This window comes from Brachyhypopomus gauderio, unplaced genomic scaffold (assembly GCF_052324685.1).
Source record: "Brachyhypopomus gauderio isolate BG-103 unplaced genomic scaffold, BGAUD_0.2 sc207, whole genome shotgun sequence".
Taxonomy (NCBI): domain Eukaryota; kingdom Metazoa; phylum Chordata; class Actinopteri; order Gymnotiformes; family Hypopomidae; genus Brachyhypopomus; species Brachyhypopomus gauderio.
The window spans coordinates 5001-30000 of NW_027507028.1; the positions used below are offsets into that span (position 1 = coordinate 5001).

Consider the following 25000-nt stretch of genomic DNA (forward strand, 5'->3'; position numbering starts at 1 on the left):
TAGATTAATTCAGTTACTAACTCAGTTACTTTTTTGAACAAGTAGTGAGTAACTATAACTAATTACTTTTTTAAAGTAACGTTTCCAACACTAGCTGTGTGTACCCGAATGGGACCGTAATCTCCTCAACAGTGTGGGGTTTGTGTTAGAACACTGGAATGAATCATCTCATTTCATCACTGAAAGTAACATTTTATATATATGAAAAGGCAACATATTGATTGGTCAGTGAGAGAAGCGGTGGGTGTGTCTTACTAGGAAGATGAGAGGCGGGCTGCCAATGAGAGCCATGGCTGTGGAGAGCTTACGCTTGTTCCCACCACTGTAGGTGCCAGCAGACCTGGTGGAGTATCTCACCAGACCCAACTTCTGTATACCCCACTCAGCCACCTGGGGGGGGGGGGGGGGTGAGAGGTGGAGGAGAGAGGGAGGAGAGAGGGAGGAAGAGAGAGGGGGGAGAGGTGGAGGAGAGAGTGAGGGAGGGAGGAGAGTGGGAGGGAGGAGAGAGGTGGAGGAGAGAGGGAGGGAGAAAGGAGAGACGGAGGGAGGGAGAAGAGAGGGAAAGCTGGAAATGACTACATTTTAGATTTCTACAAGCAACATAAGCACAACTCAATAATTGTTACAGTCTCCAAGTGAGACCACAAATTATAGTCTCACAGTACAGAAAACAAGCCAAAAAATGGATTAACACATCATCACTAAGTCTCATCACTAAGTCTCATCACTAAGTCTCTTGTCTCCTTTGTCATCCGCTGTGCACAACACATTGATGATTCTCCACATGAGTGAAGACATGTCACCTTCCCCACAAATCCACAGAATATTAATGCTGCTTTACTGCAGGTGACTAGTGTCCTTGCCACAGAAACATCGCCTATAACCAGAACATCATTTTGGACCAAACATGAACCGGGGGCAGCTGGGCTTGGGCCCATGAGGTTGGCGGTTCAATCCATGCAACGTGCAGAGAGGAATTACCCCCTACAGGGATTATTAATGCCTCTTCTAAACAGCTGCAAAGAAGCATCTAAAACCAGTGAGTTAAATAGAACTGCACACAACCCCAATGCTAGGATCAATGTGCTTCATCCACCCATCCATCCATCCTCTAAAACACGGGCGGAGGCAGAGGGCATTCAGGTAGCTAAGACAGCAGCTGAAGGCCTGTCCCACCTTAGCATTACGGTCACGTTGGACGGCTCCACAGTGGGCCCCCAGACGCCCCCACCACCCTCTCCTCATCCTCTACTGTTTGTCTTTGTGCACTGTGTTAATGAGAAGTGTGTTATTTGAAGTCACCTGATATTTTTCTTATTTGAGAGTCAGATTTAATCCTAGCAGTAATTCCCTGCTGTACCAAGAGCATCTGTAATCTCATTAGTGTTCAATCAGATTTGCGTTTGCTGTGTTTTTGTATTCACAACAATTTGGTTTGTTCCTTTCATTTGAACTTACGTACTATGTCTTGTGTGTGTGTGTGTGTGTGTGTGTGTGTGTGTGTGTTTGTGTGAGAGTGTGTGTGTGAGAGAGAAAGTGAGAGAGAGAAGGGGAGGAGGGTTTAGAAGATTCCATGAGAAAGAGGAGGTGTGTGTGTCTGTGTGTGAAAATGAGAGGGGGTGTTTGTGTGTGTGTGTGTGAGAGAGAGAGAGAGTGAGGGAGGAGGGTTTGTGTGTGTGTGTGTGTGTGTGTGTGTGTGTGTGTGAGAAAGAGAGGCAGGAGGATGTGTATATGTGTTTGTGTGTGTGTAAATCAGACAGGAGGAAAAGTGTTTTGTGTGTTCATGAGAAAGAGAGGAGGGTGTTTGGGTGTCTGAGAAAGAGAGGGTGTGTGTGTGTGTGTGTGTGTGTGTGTGTGTGTGTGTGTGTGTGTGTGTGTGTGTGTTTGCGCATGCATGCGTGCCAATGAGCATTATGACTGAGCAGCACTGACTACAACATCAAAAGCTGGTGCACTGAAAGAACAGATTCCTCTTTCTTAAACACACACACACACACACACACACACACACACACACACACCCCTGCAGAAGGGCCATGTAAACAAAAAAGTAAAGGATGGAGGCTTGGTTACCTTGGAGACCTCTGTCTCTGGAACACCCCTCAGTCTGCTGTAGAACTCCAGGTGTTCACGGGCGGTCAGCAGGTCGTCAAGGGCGTCGAATTGGGGACAGTAACCCATGTTCTGATGTACCTGCTGCATATCTGCACACACACTACACACATGCACGCACGCACGCACGCACGCACACACACACACACACACACACACACACACACACACACACACACACACACACACACACACACACACACACACACAGAGGTAACATCTGGTTTTCTGGATTTCTTATTTGTTAGTTTGACCATCCAATAGTCTATCCTTCCATTCCACTCACTCACTCAGATGGCCTGATTGTTAGCACATTGTATCTCATCATTAGAGGGTGGAGCATCCCTGTGTGGGTGGAGTTTCCCTGTGTGGGTGGAGTATCGCTGTCCACCCTGTGTCTGTGTTAGTGTCTTCTGGGATCTCTGATTTCCTCTAGTGGTTTTTGGCTGGCTACCCTAACAATTGTCCAGTGGGCGCTGGTTTCCAGTTGACAGTACACAGTGTGTGATTGGCTGCTGCTCGTCAACGCTGTGTCGACCGGATGTGAAAATACTGGGCAGTTTATTAATTATAAAGTGTCTTTATTTTTAACGGCGTTAGGTAACAGCATCATTTTGTCAGTAACGGGATAATATAATTAATTACTTTTCCTGTCGTTACAACGCCGTTGACGTTACTGGTCATTAAAAGCGGTGCGTTACTACATATTGATATACTAATGCGAGCGGACCGCTGCCCAGGCTAGTGAGGAGTAACAGATCTCGATAGGTCACAGTTCTCGGTGTAACACCTGTTTTACTTAACAAGTCAGTAAGCCATTGGCTAAGGCAGCGTTACGATAGCCAATCAGAGCCAGTGTTTTTACACGCGCGCCGAAGCACGCCAGTGACACACAACACAAACAGAGAATAAGCCGAAATGGCGTCAGGTGCAAGCCGAGGAAAAATTTAGCATTTTCAAGGCAATATAAACATTATTTTTATTTAATTAAGAATAGAGGTTTTATTGTTAAGTTTACTTCTGTTGTGAACAAACCAGTTGTCTCAGGTTGAGAGAATTTAATTTAATTTCATAGATGTAAATGCACTTTATATAGTGTAACTGTTTACTTTTGCTTTTTTTTTTGTAAAGATTTGGGATTTTAAAGGATTTTATCCTGCACTGGTCTGTGGATGTGCAATAAATATCAAAAGTTAAACAACTTTCTGATCTACTAATTTCAACTGACTGTGAAAACTGCTTTAAAAAAAAACTTAATTGGCATATAACCTTTTTTAACTGTAACGCAAATAGTTACTTTCCCTGGTAACGAGTTACTTTTATTATAGAGTAATTCAGTTACTAACTCAGTTACTTTTTTGAACAAGTAGTGAGTAACTATAACGAATTACTTTTTTAAAGTAACGTTCCCAACACTGGTCTTTAGGTACTGAGACTGGCGATATACAAGTATAACTTCATCCAAATAGGGACTCAATGTTTTGTCATAAATTGTCAATACTACGACAACAAGATCACAAGATCAAAGGGTATCACATTTCAAAGGTCAGTAAATCAATTTTTATTAAAAAAATAATAGCGGAGATGAGGGATGTTAACTGTCCATGCTAGCTTGATTTTGATAAAGCTATGTCGAGTAAACCCACTTAAAAACAAGTTTTCTGTTCCAACAAATTAGAATGTATTGTTATTAATATTGTAATCATGTTAGGATAATGTTGTAAATACGATGTTCATTAAAATTATCTCTAAATCTGTTTTACTGGGAAAGATGTTCAGTCCAGTTGGCATTATGTCCCATAGATACTCTCTCACACAAATTGAATAAATAATGAAACCAAATGAAAATTTAAGTCAATTAAATTTGTCATAATTATTTTTTAAATGAACAGTTTAATACAAGTTTTTTTTTTTTTATAATTGCCATTTTCTACACAGATTTCCCAACAAACAAAGAAAATATGAGCTGTACAAATTGTGGGTCAAAAAGTGTGGACATCTGAGAGGACCGTCATCTACAGCAGGGATATGCAGTGCTCACTGCCCACTGATATCAACAGTACACTGAAGAGGGCACATGTTAGAGAAGGAGCCAGAGCCGGAGTGGCTAATCGGGAGATTCGGGAGGATTCCCGATGGGCCGGCTCATGTCAGTCTCTAGTTTGGGCCGATTGGGAGGGAAAAATTATTTTGGGCCGGATTTGGACATGAAACTCCCGGGCTGAAAATGTGTCCCACTCCGGCCCTGGAAGGAGCAGTGCCTTCCACACCATTTGCAGGTAGTATTCCTAACATTTTTACCGTGTTTTTAACTATTAATATTTTTGCTGGTGTCATCCATGTTATCATACAACTTAAGGATGTTATTTCATATTTCTGTCAGCAAAAGCTACCAGCTAAGAGAAGGAGCCGTAACAGTGCATGTGCCCTGAGACCCCTTCAATGCAATGAGCCAAGTACTTCATACATATGTGTGGTAAGGGTTGTGTTTTATTGTCAGCAACTAGATGGAGCAATGGTTAGCTCATCACTAACCTTTGCTCTGTCCATGACAGTGCTCAGATCTGCATCAAAGATTGGCAGACACCAGAATTAGAACTTCAAACAAGAAATTTTATCATTTATTAGACCTCTTTCTAAGAGCTGCTTTTAAGCTTGGCATTTACAACTAATGATCAAGTATTCTTGATCATACTGTCATGTTTTGCAGGAACATACCTATCAAAATGATGACCAAGATTCCGTTTGCAGCAATCAGGTATCCAAGCTAGGAGAAGACTTGGAAAGGCTCAGGAAGAAGGCAAAAAATGCCAAAGACAGAGAAAAAAAAGAAAAGTCTCTCTGCAAGACTTTGCTGCAACAGCTTTCATAGAAAGACCTGATAAACTCTGAATTGGAGCATCAGCTTCAGTCATATAGAGGTACATAAACTGCACAGTAAGCATTAAAGGACAGCACAGAATATGGTGTAATCATGTTTTATACAGAAAAACACAAATAGTTTAATTTCATAAATTATGGATACTTCGATACATTATGGATAATTATGGATACATTCTTCCTTGCTGCAGAAGCTGCGTCAGAAGTGCACAAACCTGGTTCTTTTTAAAGGCCATTAAAATTCTGAGAAGAATGATTTTGTTTTTTAGTTGGATTTCAAAGTTGTGTTGTTATTGTCAGGAAATCTGAACTGCAAAGTAAATATTTTATTAAAGTTGATGAAATTCTGTAGCTAATGAGAAGAGGCTGCAATAAATTATTTTGAAAATTGTATATTTTGTGTCATGTCAATTTATCTAATTATGTGTTTGTGGGAAACTGAATTGTGTAAGCTCTTTTCTGCTACTTGAAGGTAAAAAAAAATTATTTACTCTATCATAATTTCATAATTATTAATTTCACCCACATTTAGCCATGTTGTGCTCAAAGATGCTCCTCCACACTGATGCCATCTCATATTATACTTGAACATATATAAGAGGTATTGCACTTAAATAATTTATGAAAACTACAGCTGTAACAGGGAGAGTTGACAAAGAGATAAACTCATAAATTTCACTTTCAATATCAGAATTGTGACTGCTATCATAATTAAAACTTATCAAAGTTATTTATTTACAACTTTTTACCATAATTATGATTGAATATCAAAAACATGACTTACATGTGTTATTTAGTTTTAGCCAGGTGAAAGAAAAGGGCTTTATGCAGGGTTTTTTATTTTTTATTTTACCTAAATTGAAAAATTCCCAGACTGCTTATAAATTTATCTCTTGGGATAATACGAAGTTTTGTCATATCACAACATCGGCAATATTCTCACCTTTAATTTAAGCCATATTTTCTAAAAATCGGATAAGAAATAAGGGCGCTAGGACTGTTTTTGTGACAGATGGATGCACATCCCACATAGGAACTACACTGCTTTGCTGACATGACTCAATGCATAGTAATGGCTCTGAGGGCGGCGCAGCGCTAGCTATAGCGGCAACAGGCCATGTCCAATCCAGTAATATAGATCAATGTATTGTTGCATGTCTTCTGAGCATCGTGAGAGAAGTTGATTCAAGTCGAGCAGCCCCATTAGCCTGTTTGATTAGGGCCTTCAGGAACATGGGAGCTGGCCCAGTTCTGGATTTACAAGCATGCATCAGTGTTTGAAACCTGACATGAGATGCTGCAGGGAACCTGTGGAGGGATCTCCACTAATGTAGGAGAACCTCACAGGGCTGATGTAGGAGAACCTCAGAGGGCTGATGTAGGAGATCTTTAGGAGGTCCGACAGAATCAGTGGAGCTTCATTCTGGATGAGAGATGTCATGGCACTGAGGGGAAATATTGGGGGGGGGGCTGCAGTAGTCTGCAACCTGCATGACTGAGTGCTGTGTTAGCAGCACTGTTGGGTCTACCAGTGTTTAACTGGAACACTGGAACGTTTGAGCACCAAAACTACCCAAACATAGTTCTCACTAACACAGGTAGGGCATTGTTGCAAATGAACATCAGATTCCCATTCATTCATAATGAGTGTGTTCTAGTGGTGTCACACCAATAAAAGGGCGTGTGCTAGTGGTGTCACACCAATAAAAGGGCGTGTTCTAGTGGTGTCACACCAATAAAAGGGCGTGTTCTAGTGGTGTCACACCAATAAAAGGGTGTGTTCTAGTTGTGTCACACCAATAAAAGGGTGTGTTCTAGTGGTGGCACACCAATAAAAGGGCGTGTTCTAGTGGTGTCACACCAATAAAAGGGTGTGTTATAGTGGTGTCACACCAATAAAAGGGCGTGTTCTAGTTGTGTCACACCAATAAAAGGGCGTGTTCTAGTGGTGTCACACCAATAAAAGGGCGTGTTCTAGTGGTGTCACACCAATAAAAGGGCGTGTTCTAGTGGTGTCACACCAATAAAAGGGCATGTGCTAGTGGTGTCACACCAATAAAAGGGCGTGTGCTAGTGGTGTCACACCAATAAAAGGGCGAGTGCTAGTGGTGTCACACCAATAAAAGGGCGTCTTCTAGTGGTGTCACACCAATAAAAGGGCGTCTTCTAGTTGTGTCACACCAATAAAAGGGCGTCTTCTAGTTGTGTCACACCAATAAAAGGGCGTCTTCTAGTCGTGTCACACCAATAAAAGGGTGTGTTCTAGTTGTGTCACACCAATATACTGTATGTCTGCATCAAAAATCTATTCAGTTCCAAAAATGGAAGCAACTGCTCACCAATTATTTGCAGGTCTAAACAACATTCAGTGTCTTTGGCTTTCAAATGTTGACATTATTTATTTTGAGAGACCTTCACTATATCTTGATGAGGGTGCGGTAGATGAGTGTGCCATCCTCTCAGGCCCGTCGCGATGGGGCAGGCAAACCAGGCAATTGCTTGGGGCCCCATGCTGGCCTGGGGCCCCCAGACAACAACATGTTAAGAATTAAATGCAGCGATAAACTGTGTGAGCCCCCCTTTACATTCTCAAAGTCATGAGCAATGACACTGTTCTCAGAATCCCCCTCAAGGGGGCCCCTCCCACCAGCTGCTGAAGGCAGGCAGACACTGTCCTGGCAGACAGCCAAGTTTTAGACGCCGGCAAATATGAAACTTAACCATGAAGCGAATTTATCCATCAGGAAGCCAAAAGAGAAAACAAAAGAAGGAAGAGGAACACAAAAAAACTAGTGGTGGGCCGTTAACGGCGTTCGTTAATTTGATACTCTTATCGGGCGATATAAAAATTATCGCCGTTAATCTATCTACTAAATGGGTAAGCAAACTATGATGACTTTCAACTTGACAGTTTAGCTCGGCTGTATTCCTAACCAAATTGCACAGTAGAGGCGAGAACGAGTGTTCAAACCTGAGAATTAAAAATCGTACGTGTGTTTACATGGATGCAGCCACGAAGTCGCCAGGTTTGCTTCATGGAAAATTCATTTTTAGGAACGTAAAATATTACCGGAGCGGAGCTCGGAGCGGTCGTTTTCTGCATGGTCCTAGCGCTAGATTCGTCGCTATTTAAATATTTATTTTTAACCGTTAAAACTGCAGAGGACCAAACCGGCTTTTGAAAAAGTCCCCCCCAAATTATGTCCGTGAGGTTAAATGTACTAAATGTTGGCTTACATTTCAAATATCATGTTTAGCTGAATAAACATGTTATCAACCCCTTTTAATGTACAGTATGTAGGCTTACAAATTCATGTTTAACTGAATAAACCGTTGAACACGAGTAGCCTACATTTTATTGAGTATGTTTTTTTCTTCAAGTATCAAAGTAGAACAGCTTCCTCAAGCAGTCATTGATGCATTTTGGAAACAGGAGATGAGCCCCTGGTCTAATGCACCCTCTGTATTAAGAAACCCTATCTCAAAAGCTGACTTTTATTTATTACTTGGGTAGCACACATATGAGCCATTTTAATATAGATTAATCAAGATTAATTTCAAGATTTCAGTGAGATTAATCTAGATTAAAAAAATTAATCTATGCCCACCCCTAAAAAAAACACAAGACAGTGGTAAGTGATGATTTACACTGGATAAATTAGGCCTACCTGTACAAATGGTGTAATTTAGCAGCAGGTAGGCTAAAAACAATATATACTCCCGGGTAATCCCATACTTAAATCTGCTATGTTCAGCTACAAGTAGTAAATTTGTAAAGTAGTTAGTTTGAGGTGTATATGCTGTGGTTCTTGAAGGTAGACTGCGGCCAGATATGTTTTTTTTTTGGCCGGAGGGGGGTTTGGGCATGAGATTTCTGGTGTGACGGTTGGGGGGGGCCCGGTTGGTGTCTTTGCTTGGGGCCCCCAAATACCTTGAAACGGCACTGCATCCTCTGAAATCACTTCCACAATGATAATTGTGTAAATCACCTCTGTCTGATACGTGTTTGTTTACCTATGTCTGATATGTTTTTTTACTCATGTCCGATATGTTTTTGTTTACCTGTATCCATTTAGGAAGGCCTCTCCTCCTGAAGGTGGGATATCTCCAGTCAGCATTTTAAAGGTAGTGGTTTTACCTGCCCCGTTAATACCCAACAGGCCAAAGCACTATAAGACACACACACGCACGCACACATGCACACACACACGCACACACATGCATACGCACACATACACAGAAAGACTGTTAGTCTAGCAAACTCACTCTGATATTTCTATCAAACAATATATTTTTTGTACTTTCCTAGGACGTGTCTGACCTCAGAAGCAGGTACTCCCACACAGATCCTGTCCACCGCTGGAACCTTCTTCCCAGAGTATATCTAGTGTAAGAGAGGAAGGGAGGGAGGGAGGGGGAGAGAGAGAGAGATAGATCACAACTTTCTAAAGACTTGCCTTTCCTATTTATAGACAGAAGGAGGTAGGAGGAGGCAGAGAGAGTAACAGAACCGCTTCACCTCAGTGTGTATGGTGGGAGGTAACAGAACTGCTCCACCTCAGTGTGTATGGTGGGAGGGTAACAGAACTGCTCCACCTCAGTGTGTATGGTGGGAGGGTAACAGAACTGCTCCACCTCAGTGTGTATGGTGGGAGGGTAACAGAACTGCTCCACCTCAGTGTGTATGGTGGGAGGGTAACAGAACTGCTCCACCTCAGTGTGTATGGTGGGAGGTAACAGAACTGCTCCACGTCAGTACCTACACCAGTGTCAGCTCACGGAGATTGAGATTGTGAAAGATCGAGACTTTGGCTACATCCAAAGCTGCACCCGGCACTTCTTAACACTCCGGCGGTCCGTGCTCCATGTGCTCGTCATGGGCGTATCTTCACCTACACCACCCATTCACTGTGGACTATGGGCTGTTTGTGTACAGGGCCAGGTCAGATAATAATTTGGCAGCCTGCCTTCGGACAAACTCACAATGCAGTACACATTTGGGTCCAGCAGGGGGCCTGCGCTTGTTCTAAAAGTTTCCTGCAACTTTGTCTCCCTCTTTCTCTCTACGCCTGTAGGCCAAAGTTCTCCTTCTCGGAGGGCAGCCTTCACGCTGCCAGCAGGTCTGCTCAAGGTCTGAATCTTAATGCAGCTTTGCAATCTCAACTCCCCGCAGACAAGCAAAACTTTGGTTTTACCAAGACTGTAGTCTCGCCTATGCGCAGAAATAAACAACTCTCACTACCTCCACAAGCCCTGCAGTGGAGACTCTGAACTGAAACTGGGAAGAGAGAGAGAGAGAGAGAGCGAGAGAGAGAGAGAGAGAGAGAAAGATGAAAGGATGAATAAAGTCAGGAAGAATGAAGAGTTGGAGCTGTGTCTTGTTTTGCAGTGAAAGATAAGAGCTCTACCCTTTGAGTTAACCATTTCCTGTTAGTGAAGGTCCCTGTGGGAAGTGCGGTGTTTCAGACGCTCACTTGCCACCGCTGAACTGCTGGGGGCAGCAGGTGGAGCAGCAGGTGGTGCAAGTGATGTCACTTCCTGTTACACAGGCTACAGGCATGAAACATCTGCTCAAGTCATCAGTGCTAACGCTGGAGAGTGGAGCACACTGGCGTACCCTCACTCTGCACCTCAGGGTTCCTTCTGCAAATACAGCTGTGCTACACCCACCTCTCTCTCTCACACACACACGCACACGCACACACACACACACAAACACACACTGTACACTACGAACACACACATACACACACACACACGCTCGCTCACACACACGCTCTCACACACACACACGCTCACACAAACACACACGCTCACACAAACACACACGCTCACACACACACACACGCACACACACACACACACACCCACACACACACACACACCTTGGTGAGGTCACAGATCTGGAGCAGGTCTTTCTGGGCTCCGCCCCTGTGCACACGCTCACGCTCACGGGCCACGTCTTCATCTTCCACCTCCGTTGCTATCGGCAACCCCTTCACCAGTCTGAAACGGTATTATATTATATCTAATTAGGGTGGGGTTTTTAGTGTGCGGTGCTTGAGGTTTTTAGTGTGGGGTGTTTTGTGTGGTGTGTGGTATTTCCCTCACCTTGGCTTGCAGCAGAACCTGTACTGGATGAGAAGGGTGAAGCCAAACATGATTACGCCCTCTATTGACATGGCGAACAGATTCTTCCCCACCATATTCCAGCTCAGAGGGTCTTCAAACCGATCCTGACCTGAAAGGGGAGAGAGAGAGAGAGAGAGAGAGAGAGAGAGAGAGAGAGAAGGAAAAAGGAACCAGTGTGAAGTGGTTATGTTTATGTAGGTAATTCCATGGAGTGTCACTCACTTCAGCCACATAAGATCCCTTTTGTTCTGCATAATGTGGTAGGTTTTCATTTGACATGGGTGCATTTGACTCAGGGTATTCTGCTGAGGTGTTTAGTCTGTGATATTTAGTTTAGTCTGTTCTGCTGAGATGTTTAGTCTGAGATACTTTGTTTAGTCTGTTCTGCTGAGATGTTTAGTCTGGGGTATTTAGTTTAGTCTGTTCTGCTGAGATGTTTAGTCTGAGATACTTTGTTTAGTCTGTTCTGCTGAGATGTTTAGTCTGGGGTAATTAGTTTAGTCTGTTCTGCTGAGGTGTTTAGTCTGGGGTATTTAGTTTTGTCTGTTCTGCTGATGAGTTTAGTCTGGGATATTTAGTTTAGTCTGTTCTGCTGATGAGTTTAGTCTGGGGTATTTAGTTTAGTCTGTTCTGCTGAGGTGTTTAGTCTGGGGCATTTAGTTTAGTCTGTTCTGCGGAGATGTTTAGTCTGGGGTATTTAGTTTAGTCTGTTCTGCGAAGATGTTTAGTCTGGGGTATTTAGTTTAGTCTGTTCTGCTGAGGTGTTTAGTCTGTGATATTTAGTTTAGTCTGTTCTGCTGAGATGTTTAGTCTGAGATACTTTGTTTAGTCTGTTCTGCTGAGATGTTTAGTCTGGGGTATTTAGTTTAGTCTGTTCTGCTGAGATGTTTAGTCTGAGATACTTTGTTTAGTCTGTTCTGCTGAGATGTTTAGTCTGGGGTAATTAGTTTAGTCTGTTCTGCTGAGGTGTTTAGTCTGGGGTATTTAGTTTTGTCTGTTCTGCTGATGAGTTTAGTCTGGGATATTTAGTTTAGTCTGTTCTGCTGATGAGTTTAGTCTGGGGTATTTAGTTTAGTCTGTTCTGCTGAGGTGTTTAGTCTGGGGCATTTAGTTTAGTCTGTTCTGCGGAGATGTTTAGTCTGGGGTATTTAGTTTAGTCTGTTCTGCGAAGATGTTTAGTCTGGGGTATTTAGTTTAGTCTGTTCTGCTGAGGTGTTTAGTCTGGGGTATTTAGTTTAGTCTGTTCTGCGGAGATGTTTAGTCTGGGGTATTTAGTTTAGTCTGTTCTGCTGAGATATTTAGTCTGGGGTATTTAGTTTAGTCTGTTCTGCTGAGATGTTTAGTCTGAGATACTTTGTTTAGTCTGTTCTGCTGAGATGTTTAGTCTGGGGTATTTAGTTTAGTCTGTTCTGCTGAGATGTTTAGTCTGAGATACTTTGTTTAGTCTGTTCTGCTGAGATGTTTAGTCTGGGGTATTTAGTTTAGTCTGTTCTGCTGAGGTGTTTAGTCTGGGGTATTTAGTTTTGTCTGTTCTGCTGATGAGTTTAGTCTGGGATATTTAGTTTTGTCTGTTCTGCTGATGAGTTTAGTCTCGGGTATTTAGTTTAGTCTGTTCTGCTGAGGTGTTTAGTCTTGGGTATTTAGTTTAGTCTGTTCTGCTGAGGTGTTTAGTCTGGGGTATTTAGTTTAGTCTGTTCTGCTGAGATGTTTAGTCTGGGATATTTAGTTTAGTCTGTTCTGCTGAGGTGTTTAGTCTGGGGTATTTAGTTTAGTCTGTTCTGCTGAGATGTTTAGTCTGGGATATTTAGTTTAGTCTGTTCTGCTGAGATGTTTAGTCTGAGATACTTTGTTTAGTCTGTTCTGCTGAGATGTTTAGTCTGGGGTATTTAGTTTAGTCTGTTCTGCTGAGATGTTTAGTCTGAGATACTTTGTTTAGTCTGTTCTGCTGAGATGTTTAGTCTGGGGTATTTAGTTTTGTCTGTTCTGCTGATGAGTTTAGTCTGGGATATTTAGTTTAGTCTGTTCTGCTGATAAGTTTAGTCTGGGGTATTTAGTTTAGTCTGTTCTGCTGAGGTGTTTAGTCTGGGGTATTTAGTTTAGTCTGTTCTGCGGAGATGTTTAGTCTGGGGTATTTAGTTTAGTCTGTTCTGCGAAGATGTTTAGTCTGGGGTATTTAGTTTAGTCTGTTCTGCGAAGATGTTTAGTCTGGGGTATTTAGTTTAGTCTGTTCTGCTGAGATGTTTAGTCTTGGGTATTTAGTTTAGTCTGTTCTGCTGAGATATTTAGTCTGGGGTATTTAGTTTAGTCTGTTCTGCTGAGATGTTTAGTCTGAGATACTTTGTTTAGTCTGTTCTGCTGAGATGTTTAGTCTGGGGTATTTAGTTTAGTCTGTTCTGCTGAGGTGTTTAGTCTGGGGTATTTAGTTTTGTCTGTTCTGCTGGTGGGCCATTCTCAGCACAGTGACACTGACATGTCAGTGGTGTGGAGGAAGCATAGTCCATGTTTGCTGTTAGGGAAACAGTGCAGATCTCATTTTCAGCTCATCTACGGCTCATTCATTCTCTCTTTCATTCTTCAAAAGCCTGTTCCAATCACAGTGTCAGAATCCCTTTCATCTATCCCTTTCTCCTTCATCACTCCATCATCTCTCATCCGCTATCAAACACTTACAGCTAAATATAACCCACTCCCCGCCAGCGACACACACATACACACACAAAAGACTTTGAGACAGAATTTGTTTGTGTATGTGTGTGTGTGTGTGTGTGTGAGTGTGTGTGTGTATATATGTGTGTATATATATATGTGTGTGTGTCTTACCCAGGCTACTAAACAGAGTGTGTGTGTATATATGTGTGTGTGTCTTACCCAGGCTGCTAAACAGAGTGTGTGTGTATATATGTGTGTGTATATATATGTGTGTGTGTCTTACCCAGGCTGCTAAACAGAGTAGCCATGGCCTGGTTTTTCGCCATGTCGATGAGTCCTCGGCCCAGACAGAAATGGGGGAATATCAATAACACCTGTTTCACTATGTTATTGATATTGGTGATGTTCTATAAAGAGAGACAGAGAGAGAGAAAAATAGAGGAGGAGGAGGACAGAAAAGTCAGTAATAAAGGAAAATCTATAGAGGATACAATAAATTCACCAAAAGAAGAAAAACAAAATGGTGTGTGTGTGTGTATTTGTGTGTGTGTATATGTGTGTGTGTGCATGTAATCAATTATTTCTTCTTTGTGTTAGTCTGCTTCTGTTAGATTTAACCGTTACAGATCGACAATGCAGTTGTAGGAGTTACAAGGATATAATAACCTTTACGTCAGTAAACCTTACTGAAGCACTGGACGGCTCTTAGAGAAGGCCAAACCTGTCTGTGAGGGTGGAGGGGGGGGGGGGGGGGTGAGAGAGAGGGGGAGTGAGGGGGAGAGGGGGGAAGATGGAGAAAGATGAGGGAGGGAGAGAAAGTATATCTAGTGTCCTTCCTGTATATACAGGATCGAGTCTCTGAGGTCAGCCTGCCCGGTAGAGACATAATTCAACTCTGGCACATGAAAAACTCCAAATATGGAATCTGATCTGGCAAATCTCTTCTTTGCCTTGAGAGTACAGAGCTGCAGAGGCACCACAACTCTCGCTTTAGGGTCCCACTGTACACTCATAAATCATCTCCAGATTTACTGAGAAGGACAAATCTCACTGGCTCTGGGGTGATCCATATTTCCCACCCCTTCTCCTTACACACACACTTACACACACAAACACATGCACATATATTTGCATGAGCGCACATGCACGCACACACACACACACACACACACACACACACACACACACACACACACACACACACACACACAGGACTTGCACATTCCCATTGTGATGTTTCCTCAGACCACAGGGATTTGAAAAGAAAAATATAACGTAGAATAAGGGAGAGAACAGAACCATCCCAGAAGGGCTAAAGCTTGTTTTGTGTTTGTGTTTTGTGGGACTGCGTGCAGTCAGATGAAACTGTTAGTAGATGCTGGTCAGGTCAGGCCATTACTCCCTTACATTAGTGTTACTCAGCTTTGCTCTACCTATGGTAGGAAATCAACATACTACATAAGCCAGACTGTTACACTAAATACGCCAGTGTGTGGGTCACACTAAATACGCCAGTGTGTGGGTCACACTAAATACGCCAGTGTGTGGGTCACATTAAATACGCCAGTGTGTGGGTCACATTAAATACGCCAGTGTGAGTCACACTAAATACGCCAGTGTGAGTCACACTAAGTACGCCAGTGTGTGGGTTACACTAAAGGCGCCAGTGTGTGGGTCACACTAAATACGCCAGTGTGTGGGTCACACTAAATATGACAGTATGTGGATTACACTAAATACCCCAGTGTGTGTGGGTCACACTAAATACGCCAGTGTGTGTGGGTCACACTAAATATGACAGTATGTGGATTACACTAAATACGCCAGTGTGTGTGGGTCACACTAAATACGCCAGTGTGTGTGGGTCACACTAAATGCGCCAGTGTGTGTGGGTCATACTAGATATGGCACGGTGTTGGTCATACTAAACATGCCAATGTGTGGGACATAGTAGATACTGGTGTATCTATCAAATATCAGTTACAATGGAGATGTCATTTGAGTTATGCTAGAGTGTGTGTCTCATATCAGTTACCGGTCGATCGCGAAGGAATGCGGGTAGATCGCGTGACATTAAAAAGTAGTGGATGAATGACAGGATATCGTCCATCTGCTCTGACGGTTGTATATATACATCGGCCCGGTAACAATTTACTTTCGTTCGTCCCCCCCATCAACAATTTACGTTCGCCACCAACCCCCCCCATCAACAAATTACACTCGGGCGAGGTACAGTTGTGATCAAATTTATTCAACCCCCAATGCTGCGAAGGGTTTTATGGAATTCAGTGCACATTTGTAATTGTGTTCATAATGAAATCTTACAAGGACTTGTTAAAGAACTAAATGCAACTAAGATAGCATCAATTTTTTTTGTCATAAAGTATTAAATGGCCTTTTTGTGATTTCTTCATTGACACAATTATTCAACCCCTTTACGACTACCACTCCTAAGAACAGAGGTTCATTCCAGTGTTTTTCATCAGGTATTGAAAACATCTGTGGATGTCAACGAGCAGCAATCAAGCATGATAAGCACCAATTAGGCAGATTTAAAAGGACTGTGATACTCAGCTCCTTCTAGACATCTACTGGTGTGTTTCCAAGCATGGTGAAGGCAAGAGAATGGTCCCAGAAGACAAGAGAAGAGGTTATTGCTCTTCACAAGAATGGCAATGGATATAAAAAGATTGCGAAGTTGTTAAATATTCCAAGAGACACTACCGGAAGTATCATTCGCAAGTTCAAGTTAAAGGGCACAGTGGAAACGTTACCTGGTCGTGGCAGAAAGAAGATCCTGACCGCGACTGCTGTGCGCTACCTGAAGCATAATGTGGAGAAAAATCCCCGCGTGACTGCTAAGGAACTGAAAAAAGACCTGTCAGATGTGGGCACTGAAGTTTCAGCTCAGACAATAAGGCGCGCACTGCATAACGAAGACCTCCATGCCAGAACGCCCAGACGCACCCCCTTGCTGACTCCAAAGAACAAGAAAAGTCGACTGCAGTATGCCAAAAGTCATGTGGACAAGCCACAAAGGTTTTGGAACAGTGTACTGTGGTCAGATGAAACTAAATTAGAACTGTTTGGGACAATGGACCAGCGCTATGTTTGGAGAAGGAAGAACCAGGCTTATGAACAAAAGAACACCTTGCCTACTGTGAAGCATGGCGGGGGGTCAATTATGCTTTGGGGCTGTTTTGCTTCTAATGGTACAGGAAAGCTTCAACGTGTGCAGGGTACCATGAATTCCCTTCAGTACCAGGAGATCTTGGAGGAAAATGTGATGGAGTCAGTCACAAACCTGCGGCTTGGGAGACGTTGGACCTTCCAACAGGACAATGATCCGAAGCACACATCCAAGTCCACTAGAGCATGGTTGAACATGAAAGGCTGGAACATTCTAGAGTGGCCATCGCAATCACCAGACTTAAATCCAATTGAGAACCTCTGGTGGGACCTAAAGAAGGCAGTTGCAGTGCGCAAGCCTAAGAATGTGACTGAACTGGAGGCTTTTGCCCATGAAGAATGGGCCAAGATACCCATAGGTCGCTGCAAGACACTTGTGTCAAGCTATGCTTCACGCTTGAAAGCTGTCATAACTGGAAAAGGATGTTGTACTAAGTACTAAAAAATAATGTCACTAGGGGGTTGAATAAAACTGATAATGATGTGAGCACAGTAAAGACATTTGTGGTTATTCCATCATAAATATTATGTTATGTTTGTCTAATTTATAAGTGCCTCTTTGATATAATTGTAAATAAGATGACTGAAATGATCAAAATCAATGTCAAACTGGCAAAAACACTTTATTTCAGTGGGGGTTGAATAAATTTGATCACAACTGTAGATCTTTCTGACTTGGTCATCTTATAAGTAGCTCGCAACCTGAAAATTTGTGGGCACCCCTGCACTAGAGTGTCATATCATATATGCTAGAGTGTGTGTCTCATATCAGTTATTCTAGAGTGTCATATCACTGGTGCTAGAGTGTGTGCGTCATCAGTTACACTAGAGTGATCAGTTAAATTGGAGATGTCATTTCAGGGACACTACACTTTACAGTGCATGCGGCTCTTTGCCTGGTTTCGTGCGGCTCCCCAGCCGGTCCGCGGGCTCACCTGCACTAACGGGGCGACAGACCGCTACATTTTCGTGGTGCGCGGTTTGTTTGTAGGTGTTCTCGTTGTTGTAGGTGTTCTCGTATGGTGTTGTGTGTTCTTGTATGGTTTTGTGTGTTCTCGTATGGTTTTGTGTGTTCTCGTATGGTCTCGTGTGTTCTCGTATGGTCTCGTGTGTTTTCGTATGGTCTTGTGTGTTCTCGTATGGTCTCGTGTGTTCTCGTATGGTCTCGTGTGTTCTCGTATGGCCTTGTGTGTTCTCGTAGGGTCTCGTGTATTATCTTATTGCAGATCACACAGAACTGGAATACACACACAAGGACACACTCTCACACACAGTCTTAACTACATCTCCTGTGTGCTTTGTTTCCCAGCAGGCCATGCGCAGTCATCAGGTGTTCACAGGAACATGACAATTACAGGTCATTGCCATGGGAACGTACCCACCTCCCACAGGCTAGCACTGTGTTTTGTAGTTGCCATGAAATACATTCTACCTCCGCCTGGTCCATTAGCTGCTCCTGAAAATCTCTAACCATCCAGGACATAAAGAGATCCCTGACCATACAGTATATACAGATATACCCATCCATACAGTATATACAGATATACCCATCCATACAGTATATACAGCTATACCCATCCATACAGTATATACAGATACACCCATCCATACTGTATATACAGATATACCCATTCATACAGTATATACAGATATACCCATCCATAACGTATATACAAATACACCATACATCCATTTTTCTCTTCATCTCCTCACTTGTGGAGGCAAATTGTCAGGCTGTCAATAACTCATGAGAAACCTTCCAGCAGTAAGTCGCTGGCTTCTCAGTTCAGCTACAAAACACCAAAAAGAACTTTAGCCTGGAGGCAGAGAGAGAGAGAAAAGAAGAGAGAGAGTGAGGGAGGGGGGAGAGTGAGGGAGGGGGGAGATAGGGGGTGGGGAGAGATGATTGTGGAAAGATGCTTCAGCAAGAAAGGGAGAGAAAGAGAGAGGAAGGGAGAGAGAAAGAGAAAGCGAGAGGAAGGGAGAGAGAAAGAGACAGGGAGAAGAAGGCAGAGGAAGGGAGAGAAGGGAGAGGACTACTGTCTGCATCCAGAGTGAATCAGTAAAGTGTACTGGGTGTACGGGGTGTACTGGGTGTACTGGGTGTACGGGGTATACTGGGTGTACTGGGTGTACTGAGTGTATGAGGTGTACGGGGTGTACTGGGTGTACGGGGTATACTGGGTATACTGGGTGTACTGAGTGTATGAGGTGTACGGGGTGTACTGCGTATACTGCGTGTACTGGGTGTACGGGGTGTACTGAGTGTATGGAGTGTACAAGGTGTACGGGGTGTATGGGGTGTATGCGGTGTATAGGGTGTACAGGGTGTATGCGGTGTACGGGGTGTATAGCTGTACAGGGTGTACAGAGGAAAAACATGTGGTTCAGTGAGTGTTTGTTTCTGTTGTGTCGTTACTTTGTGAATAAGCTGTGTACACATGGATGCGTGTGTGTGTGTGTGTGTGTGTGTGTGTGTGTGTGTGTACTTTTTGACTAAGCGGATCGTCGAACAGCTCCATGATGAAGGTGGCAATACTGCCATTGATGCCAATGAAGAGATTAACGCATGTGAGCACTACATACGCTGTGCTGGGCACACTGAAGATGAAGGAGGCAGGGTACATCATCGGAGTGATGGACCAGCTAGAACACGCCAACACAACACGCCAGCACAACACACACACGCCAGAACAACACACAACACGCCAGCAGACATGTTAGAGTATGATCATACACCTTCACTGCACCCACGGTCACACACATGCACATACACACGCACACACAGATGACACACCCCTGGTTAAACATTACTCCAGGAAATCAAACCCTCACCATTTTATTTGCTCCCCTTTAGGGTAAATGAACTACAGTTCCTGTTATTCCCAGCAGCAGAAGAAATTCGGTGCAATGTCATGAAATTTAGGGTTAAAATTAGCACTGAAGATCTTCTTAATATTTTATCCATATTTTATTATTTAATTCTGAATATTTGTAATGTATACTGAGCCCTTTGCTAGACTAATTATCAAAATGCATGTTCATGTCAGGGTTATCGGTGATAAAATGGATAAAATTAATTAGATAAAAGAGTTTTCTAGGGCTATAATTTGAAAAAATATTGCAGAAGGTCATATTGCAATAATGTATAATAAAAATGATTACACTATTTTACTATTTTAGTCATATTTCAAAAGGCTTTTGCAGGGTTTTTCTTCTACCCATTTGAGCTGGAGGAGTTGGGGTAGTGTGTGTGCAGCTGTATGTTCAGTGGGGAAGTGTGAGGGGTTTAATACGTTTTGACAGTGTGGAGACGTGAGGAAAGTGATGAACTGACACTTATTTGCATGTTTTTGGTTATTTTATCTCGTTTGCTTTGGTGTGGGTGCCTGCAATCTGAGCAGTCAGGCTGCTGGTGAACACACCAAAGCAATTTCACTAATGAACTGTGCTGTGCTCACCATCATCATCACCATAATCACCACCATCATCATCATCACCACCACCATCATAATCACCATCATCACCACCATCAGCCGAACAAACTCAATTCTACCACAAACAGGTTACCTCTCTTACCATTCTGACTATGTTTAGGTGTGGAGCAATACTATCATACTACTTATGGGTAATTATGAGTCTCACTCTTGATATGCATTCTATAACACTGTCTGGAAACACTCTCCACCATTTTATCCTATTTAGTCTGATCTAATCTCATCTAGTACTTATCTGTAGTATTTAGTCTGATTTAATCTCATCTAGTACTTATCTGTAGTATTATTCTGATCTTGCAGTTATTTAATCAGGGAACACATCTCAAGATGATCTATTCTTATTTTAATCTTACGTTAACTTTACCGTAGTCTCGTCGGACCACAGACTTTGACGTAACCTTTGTCTCGTAGGGCCACACGAGACATTAGTAACATTAGTAAACATTACTGATATCTTGTGTGAGATGTTGGTACAGTACTGTCAGTGCCTGGAGAGAGACACGTTGTTGTTGTTGTTTGGCTTTGCAGACCGGTTCACTGGATATTTTTTTGATGAATGAAAGATGAAGTTGAGAATGCCAGCGTTTGTTAGTGTTTATATCTACATGTGGTGAAACATACAGGAATCATACCTGTTTTTATACAACGTCTCCCTGGGGGTTTGTAGATTATTGGCCAAATGACCGTAATCTAAAATAACAACACTAATGATTATCAGTTTGGTTCAAATCCATTCTCAGTGTGTGACTGTTCAAATTCAGCAGCCCATGGAGTCCAGGAGAGGAGGGGCCACATCCCAGCACAGTGCTGCTGGGTCCAGCAGGCCTGGGGCCTTGTTGCCTTCAGACCCCAGGGAGGTGGACAGTAGGGCTCAGGGCGGTTGACGAGACTGCCCGTCTAGAACATTCCCCATCTGAGCTGTGAAAGCAGCATGATTTCTTTAATTGTTGTGTGTGTGTGTGTGTGTGTGTGTGTGTGTGTGTGTGTGTGTGTGTGTGTGTGTGTGTGTGTGTGTGTCACTGAGCTGCTGCAGGGTGAAGGGACATCCACAGAGCGTGGACACACGTGGATCTGAGCACGTGACACGCTTCAGTGCAGTTCAGCACTGGATCCAGAATATCGCTACAGCATCTGGCTTTGAGACGCGTGAGACAGCTCTATCGGCAGAGCCGTCATCAATGAAGATGCGTGAGACGGCTCCTCTGGCATTGTTGTCATTACTAAAGACACGTTACACAGTTGCACTGGCAACCATCCACACCCACGACAACATATGGGGCACGTGAGCTACAACAGATTGGAGCAGATCCTTTTTCCTCTCTACACTTCCCCTATTTCCCCTGTGTAACACAGATTAAAGCTCACTAGACTCAGCAGAGTTTATTTCATAGGTTTTAGCTACGGACCGTGACCTGGCCTGTCTGGTCATGAGGCCACGGTGGTTTGCTTCTAATGACTTCATGCTGGTGAATGCTGCTCTCTCTTTCTGTTTGTTTACGTCTGCTGGATGGTGTTCCCGACCTGGTCAGGATGCTTTCTTCATCCTCAGCGCCTGTTATCTTCCAGGTCTGGGGTTTGTTCTTATTCTCAGCTGAGGTTGTCTTCCGGCTGCTGAGATGTTTTCTACTGACAAACTCTGCTGTGCGTTCATGCTTCTTTACACTGAACCACACGATTGGTTCTGACACGCCTGGATTCAAATTTCTGAGCCATCTATTCAAATATTTAAGGTGTCTGTCTGACAGATGTAATGTTTTAGCTGTCTGTCTGACTTGTCTATTCTAATGTTTTAGTTGTCTGTCTAACTGATCTATTCTAATGTTTTAGCTGTCTGTCTGACTTGTCTATTCTAATGTTTTACTTGTCTGTCTGACTGATCTATTCTAATGTTTTAGTTGTCTGTCTGACTGATCTATTCTAATGTTTTAGTTGTCTGTCTGATTGATTTATTTGAAGTTTTATCTGTTTCTCATTTAGAAATTCATTCTGCAGATGCCAAAGTCACAGCTGTAACCAGCTCTCCCTGTCCTGGTTGCTCTGCTGGGCATTAATCCCGGAGGGCCACAGACACAGCTGCTGCCCCCCTGCCCCCCTGCCCACCTGCCCCCCTGCCCACCTGCCCCTCTGGAACTGATCCTGGCACTGCGGGCACTGGTGTGACAGGGCTGATGCTCCTATATGGATCTTGAAGATCACAATCATGGTTTTATTTCTAAATAAATGTGCTGAACTACAAAATAGTTAATCAGTTAAAATGATCTTTGTCCATTCATTGGCTGTACTGAATACCTATATCATCATGAACACACGAGAGTGTATGGTGTCATCTGCCAGGGAGGAGGTGTGTGTGTGTGTGTGTAAACTGGGAAGTGTGTGTAGGTGTGTGACTCACCCATAGAGGATCAGGAGCAGGATGAGAGCAGGCAAGTTTGGTGGAGAAACGTACGCTTTTTGTTGGAATGAGAGGAAGATGACGATGACGATGATGCATGGCACGATGTAGTTACACTAGAAGAGAACACAGGATGTACTTACACTAGAATGAAACAGGGGATGTAGTTACACTAGAATGGAACAGGGGATGTAGTTACACTAGAATGAAACAGGGGATGTAGTTACACTAGGTGAGAACAGGACAGATGAGGACTCTTACAGTAGTACATCTAAATGAAACCCACCTCACACACACACACACACACACACACACACACACACACACACACACACAGCCATTTAGACTCCATCTAAGTGAGAGCCGCAGCTGTTAGTTGTATACCTTTCACTTCTGGTTGGTTATAGGCAAATCAAGAGCAGCGTGTTGGTGGAGAGTGGAGAGGATAATAAACATGTTCCTTCATATTGTAGAGGTGGAGTTGGTATAGGGCAGGTATGGGGGTGGAGTTGGTATGGTGCAGGTATGGGGGTGGAGTTGGTATGGGGCAGGTATGGGGGTGGAGTTGGTATGGGGCAGGTATGGGGGTGGAGTTGGTATGGGGCAGGTATGGGGGTGGAGTTGGTATGGGGCAGGTATGGGGGTGGAGTTGGTATGGGGCAGGTATGGGGGTGGGGTTGGTATGGGGCAGGTATGGGGGTGGAGTTGGTATAGGGCAGGTATGGGGGTGGAGTTGGTATGGGGCAGGTATGGGGGTGGAGTTGGTATGGGGGAGGAGTTGGTATGGTGCAGGTATGGGGGTGGAGTTGGTATGGGGGAGGAGTTGGTATGGTGCAGGTATGGGGGTGGAGTTGGTATAGGGCAGGTATGGGGGTGGGGTTGGTATAGGGCAGGTATGGGGGTGGGGTTGGTATGGGGCAGGTATGGGGGTGGAGTTGGTATGGTGCAGGTATGGGGGTGGGGTTGGTATGGGGCAGGTATGGGGGTGGGGTTGGTATGGGGCAGGTATGGGGGTGGAGTTGGTATGGGGCAGGTATGGGGGTGGGGTTGGTATGGGGCAGGTATGGGGGTGGGGTTGGTATGGGGCAGGTATGGGGGTGGAGTTGGTATGGTGCAGGTATGGGGGTGGGGTTGGTATGGGGCAGGTATGGGGGTGGGGTTGGTATGGGGCAGGTATGGGGGTGGAGTTGGTATGGGGGTGGAGTTGGTATGGTGCAGGTATGGGGGTGGAGTTGGTATGGGGCAGGTATGGGGGTGGAGTTGGTATGGGGCAGGTATGGGGGTGGGGTTGGTATGGGGCAGGTATGGGGGTGGGGTTGGTATGGGGCAGGTATGGGGGTGGAGTTGGTATAGGGCAGGTATGGGGGTGGAGTTGGTATGGGGCAGGTATGGGGGTGGAGTTGGTATGGGGCAGGTATGGGGGTGGGGTTGGTATGGGGCAGGTATGGGGGTGGAGTTGGTATGGGGGTGGAGTTGGTATGGTGCAGGTATGGGGGTGGGGTTGGTATGGGGCAGGTATGGGGGTGGGGTTGGTATGGGGCAGGTATGGGGGTGGAGTTGGTATGGGGGTGGAGTTGGTATGGGGGTGGAGTTGGTATAGGGGTGGAGTTGGTATGGTGCAGGTATGGGGGTGGGGTTGGTATGGGGCAGGTATGGGGGTGGGGTTGGTATGGGGCAGGTATGGGGGTGGAGTTGGTATAGGGCAGGTATGGGGGTGGAGTTGGTATGGGGCAGGTATGGGGGTGGGGTTGGTATGGGGCAGGTATGGGGGTGGAGTTGGTATAGGGCAGGTATGGGGGTGGAGTTGGTATGGGGCAGGTATGGGGGTGGAGTTGGTATGGGGGAGGAGTTGGTATGGTGCAGGTATGGGGGTGGAGTTGGTATGGGGGAGGAGTTGGTATGGTGCAGGTATGGGGGTGGAGTTGGTATAGGGCAGGTATGGGGGTGGGGTTGGTATAGGGCAGGTATGGGGGTGGGGTTGGTATGGGGCAGGTATGGGGGTGGGGTTGGTATGGGGCAGGTATGGGGGTGGGGTTGGTATGGGGCAGGTATGGGGGTGGAGTTGGTATGGTGCAGGTATGGGGGTGGGGTTGGTATGGGGCAGGTATGGGGGTGGGGTTGGTATGGGGCAGGTATGGGGGTGGAGTTG

At 44.3% G+C, this 25000-nt stretch overlaps 1 protein-coding gene and 1 long non-coding RNA gene across 4 annotated transcripts in view; one reads left to right on the forward strand and one right to left on the reverse strand.

The window, feature by feature from the left end:
• LOC143502763 (uncharacterized) overlaps nucleotides 1-22556 on the forward strand; it is a 25933-nt gene extending 3377 nt beyond the window's left edge. Inside the window, exons 1-5 of one of the 3 annotated variants that reach the window (XR_013127163.1) lie at nucleotides 7568-7870; nucleotides 9069-9117; nucleotides 9302-9324; nucleotides 21493-22025; nucleotides 22437-22556. This is a non-coding gene — a long non-coding RNA (uncharacterized LOC143502763). Of the gene's footprint in view, nucleotides 1-7567; nucleotides 7871-9068; nucleotides 9118-9301; nucleotides 9325-21492 lie in introns of those variants that run through there. The other 2 variants (XR_013127161.1, XR_013127162.1) reach the window with 2 other exon arrangements.
• LOC143502762 (phospholipid-transporting ATPase ABCA1) overlaps nucleotides 1-25000 on the reverse strand; it is a 139936-nt gene that overhangs the window by 2735 nt on the left and 112201 nt on the right. Inside the window, exons 38-46 of the mRNA XM_076995442.1 lie at nucleotides 22852-22967; nucleotides 19452-19608; nucleotides 14057-14180; nucleotides 11104-11233; nucleotides 10878-10998; nucleotides 9314-9376; nucleotides 9055-9161; nucleotides 2074-2215; nucleotides 256-390 (exon numbers count right to left, since the gene is read on the reverse strand). Of these exons, the coding sequence (XP_076851557.1) occupies nucleotides 256-390; nucleotides 2074-2215; nucleotides 9055-9161; nucleotides 9314-9376; nucleotides 10878-10998; nucleotides 11104-11233; nucleotides 14057-14180; nucleotides 19452-19608; nucleotides 22852-22967 (1095 nt within the window). The remainder of the gene's footprint in view (nucleotides 1-255; nucleotides 391-2073; nucleotides 2216-9054; nucleotides 9162-9313; nucleotides 9377-10877; nucleotides 10999-11103; nucleotides 11234-14056; nucleotides 14181-19451; nucleotides 19609-22851; nucleotides 22968-25000) is intronic.